This window comes from Halictus rubicundus, chromosome 6, assembly GCF_050948215.1.
Source record: "Halictus rubicundus isolate RS-2024b chromosome 6, iyHalRubi1_principal, whole genome shotgun sequence".
Lineage (NCBI taxonomy): Eukaryota > Metazoa > Arthropoda > Insecta > Hymenoptera > Halictidae > Halictus > Halictus rubicundus.
In genome coordinates, this window is record NC_135154.1 from 19,595,619 (window position 1) to 19,599,917 (window position 4,299).

Genomic DNA, 4,299 nt, shown 5'->3' on the forward strand with positions numbered 1-4,299 from the left:
GTGGAAAAGGGGGCGGTCTTCAGAGGTGAAAACGACTGGAAAGAAAAAGGAAAACGGCAGATGTTTCGAATTCTCCACCCAGGGGAGAGTGTAGACAGAATCTTAGGCTGCGCGTTTTACAATAAGTTCAGTGTCAAACCGCAAATGATTTTGAGTCAATAGAATTAGTCCCACATCCGTTGGGTGGTCATTCGAACCTTAGTCGACACTAAGTGCTATTCTAATAAACGAGGACATCGAATGATCGCGAGTTGTGAGGAGTTTCATGCTTTGTAAGTAACTCGAAAAGTTTAAATACTTCATTATGTTTATTTTGATTGTGTGCCATGTATAGGAATACAATATTGTATCATCAAATCAGTGGGTTATCAAATAATTTCAACGAAAAAATGATGATCTAGTTTTTCTTTTTCCTTTAAATCGATTTTTTCCAAAGTCATGAGGAGGTAGACAAATTTGGCGACCGGATTTGAAATCAGCATGATGTTGGATAAATTACAATTTTGTTGAAATATTCCAAGTTTAACGCAGATTTTCAAAGTAATAAAACGTTCGTACCATAACCTCTCGTTTCTTCCCTCATTCTGCAATATTTCAACTTTAATTAAAAAAAAATAATAATAATCGCTCTCTCTCTCTCTCTCTCTCTCTCTCTCTCATTTCTATCAGAGTTCTTTGATTTTGAAACAAACTTCACCTACTAATTTTTGTAATAAATGCATAAAATCCGCAATCTACTAATAATTCTTTTTTACCTATTTTGCTTTCCTTTTTGATTGAGAGTGTATGTCAATTATTTTTTCCCACTATCTACAATAACGAGTTAGCTTTCTGTTTTTAATCCCTCAGTTTTAACGATTTTCCGGCAACGCCATACAGATCCTCTCAAATTCGCACACTTCAAATCTTTTTTTATCTGTTATGTTGCATACGTTGTTCGGGGTTTGATATCCCTGCATGGAGGGTGCTTGACACGGTAGCTACCATAGTTCATATAACCGTGTAACAATATCGAATTTCGCTTTGCAACCCTCGCGAGGTGGAAGCTTTTAACGATTTCATGTTAACCGTACCGTTAACATGATCCGTTCAAATCCTTATGCAATTTTTTCTGTTTTCAAACATTTTTGAATCTATCTTTCACGTTGATCCTCTTACTGAATTTAGTATTCGTATCTAACAATTTGTATTAGTTACTAGAAAGCTCGAAGATTAGATGGAATGTTTGTAACTCTGGCTCAAAATGGACCCGTCCCTGCCATTTGAGATTTCAATGATTCACAGATTTATTTACCAATTCTTTCTTAACACTAAACCACTTTTAACACCAATGATCAAATTTTGGTATATCTGATAATTTTGAAATAAAAATCTTTGATGCAGCCATTTTGACAGGCCGGCAGCCAAGCTCCAGTTGTAGCTAACAACGCTGAATTACAAGCTAATAAATCATTGCAGTCTTCAAACGATTAGACTAAACATCGTATAAATATTTTCACGTTAAGCATGAGAACATATTTTTATAAAAATTCTTCATAGAACGTTGTTAGCTACAAACCAACAACTTGAAGATAAACATATTATATTGAATATAAACAAGTTCTTACATGTGTTCATCGATGTGTCTGCTACATCTAAAACTCCAAAACCGCGTAGAATACTTACCTTAAAAAATGTAAAGCAAGATGATACACCACTGAGTCAATTGATCAACTGCGTCCAGAATTTATCAACATCTGTACTATTTCTAAGACTTCAAAAACCACCTACAACTTTTATCTGAGAAAAATAAGAAACATTATTGTACCCATAGGAAAATTTAAATTCAAGCAACGACATACAAGAGAATGCAAAAATATAAAATTCTATTAGGCGAGAGGGCCGTTTTATCGTTCGACAAACTCGCACGCGTTTTCGCCAATTTCGAAAACAGAGCCAATAGGTCGCTTGTTTATCGGCAAAAGAAAAAAAAATTAAATTAAATTAAATTTAAAAAATCGGTGTCGCTTCGATTCTTCCACGACCACGGGCTAGCCTTAATTCTTCCTCACCCCTGTCGCTGAAGTGGCAGAATCGGTAAACAGAAAAAATGAAGTGAAGTTCGCGTTACGGGGACCCGGGAGCCGTGGTAGTCAGCGTAACTCGCAAGGGTGAACGGATACATTTTCCGCTACTTAACGGATTTCATGCTCAACTATCAAAGAGATCGTGTCCTTGCTCTAATCAACGCCGGTGTATTAATAGCACACGACTTGGGTTTTTTTTTCAAATTTTCTTGGAATGCTTCCTCCGTGTTGCTCGAGATCCTTCTCTTGAGACCTGCTCGAGAAATTCTCGTTGATAAAGTAAACCCCTTGAGAACAAGAAGCTTTCAAAGAACTGTTGCTTTTTTTAGTCCAAGACGCTTGGAGCGTTCAAAGGAGCGTGAGCAATTAATATTACACGAACCTTTCTTCCTTTAAATCTTTCACCGGAGAACTTGATCCCATGATCGGAAAGTTCACGACTGAAAATCGCTGCCTCGAAGGTGCTCCTTGATCTTCTCTTCGATTTCGCTCTTTGACGAGCTCTGTTCTCGGTGAAGTAACCACAAACAACCTAGCAACCGTTTCCAATTATTTGCACAACGTTATTTATAAATACTAATTAAAAGAAACCTCTCGTCCAGATCTCGTCTACAACTGGAGGAGAATTGTCCATAATTTCAAACATTTTTCATTATCGTTAAAAAATAAAATACGTATTGCAATTTTATACTCGAGAAAATACTTCATAAAAATATCAAGAGGTAGACTTTCATATGAAAAATTCCTGTTTTAATATAAACTCGCGCAAGTATGCTTGCTTGCATAATTTAAAATATTCGAGGCATAAAAATGCGAAGCCGTAAAAACTGCTGGGTGTGCACAGGGTAGATTTGATGGGACCTGCTCTAGTAAAGATGATGTGATTTCGATGTTTTGCAGAATCATCGACAGATGGAGGACGCGAACCAGGAGGAGTTGCTGAGGGAGGCACCAGAAATCTCATGGGAGAACACGTTGGGCGCGCCAAATGGTGTCCCATTCGACGAGGACACCAAGGAGCTGCTCAGGAAGTGCGTGGACGTCTCCGCACCATCGCCCGCGACCCTGACACAAATCATGAAACGAAGCGAAGCCTTCCCCATAAAGTTCCCGATTAAAACAACGAGGTGCTCCGCTCTCAGAGAGAGAGGAATCAGCACGGAAGTCCTTGAGGTGAGACTTTTCTCTAGTCCCGCGGATATGTTGTTCATTAACCTGATACCAAACTACCAACTTGTGCTTTCTCTTAGTTCTTCGGTTACTTGTTTGTTTACCCTTCTTGTTCCTCCTTTTTAGCTTATAACGGATTAATTTGTCAACTATAGTTATTTTTGCTAACTTTTTATTTTTTTCTTGGTTAAAACAACGTTTAAATACGTTTTTCTCGTTTTGTTGCGATATGGAATCATGATTGGTATCTTGATGTTATTTCGTTTTCAATTGTATGTCCGCATTCTCTTTTCTGTTTACCTCTGCTTCTATACTGCCTTCGTCGAGTTTCATCCAGGTTATTAGCAATGTTATTTTGTTTGAAACTTTTTCTGATGTTTGTATTTCATTTCCGTAAAATTTCCTCGGGTTTAATAAACCCTTTTGCCTCGGCACCCGTTTAATTACAAATTCATTAATTGCAGTCGAATGCAAACTCTGTATATCCGCTGATACACGAAGCAATGTTACCGTTGTTAGCACGATGGTTGAAGCACAAGCAATCATACGGGAGTGCTATCGAGAGATCGATGTACAAAGATATGGGATTGATACAATTTATCCAACGTTTGTTGGAGAAACGAGCGGTGCACTTCTACGGGCCCGACGATCGATGGAAACTCATCGATGGTAAAACGGGCGTCAGCGGATGGGAGAACGTTGGTACTGACCACGAGAAGGAACCCTTGGTTAGTATTATCTTCTCTCCTCAGCTTACTTCAAATAACTTTGCAAAAGGCCCAGCTACCTTCCACAGAAATATTTTTTCCACAGTGTTTTTGCAATTAGATATTCTCTACTCTTTTCACTTCACTTCAAACTCGGATTCACACGGTTTCCCATGTATTTTATTCTTTTCTTACCCCGATTAAAAAAGAAAAAATTGTTTTGCGATTATTTATTCTTTTCAGTACAATTTTTTTACCGAAAGCCCCAGGTCGTAAAGATGAATCATTTTATTTTTGTTTTATTTAATAATAGTATAACAATTCTGTAGACGAGAACCGAGTGAAATAACGTGCGA

At 37.7% G+C, this 4,299-nt stretch overlaps 1 protein-coding gene across 1 annotated transcript in view; it reads left to right on the forward strand.

The window, feature by feature from the left end:
* The first annotated feature begins 2,938 nt into the window (after positions 1–2,938).
* The window catches only part of LOC143354818 (ADP-ribosylarginine hydrolase CG2909), a 5,191-nt gene continuing 3,830 nt past the window's right edge, over positions 2,939–4,299 (forward strand). The window contains exons 1-2 of the mRNA XM_076789168.1: positions 2,939–3,239; positions 3,701–3,964. Coding sequence (XP_076645283.1) covers positions 2,979–3,239; positions 3,701–3,964 — 525 coding nt within the window. The 5' untranslated portion in view covers positions 2,939–2,978. The remainder of the gene's footprint in view (positions 3,240–3,700; positions 3,965–4,299) is intronic.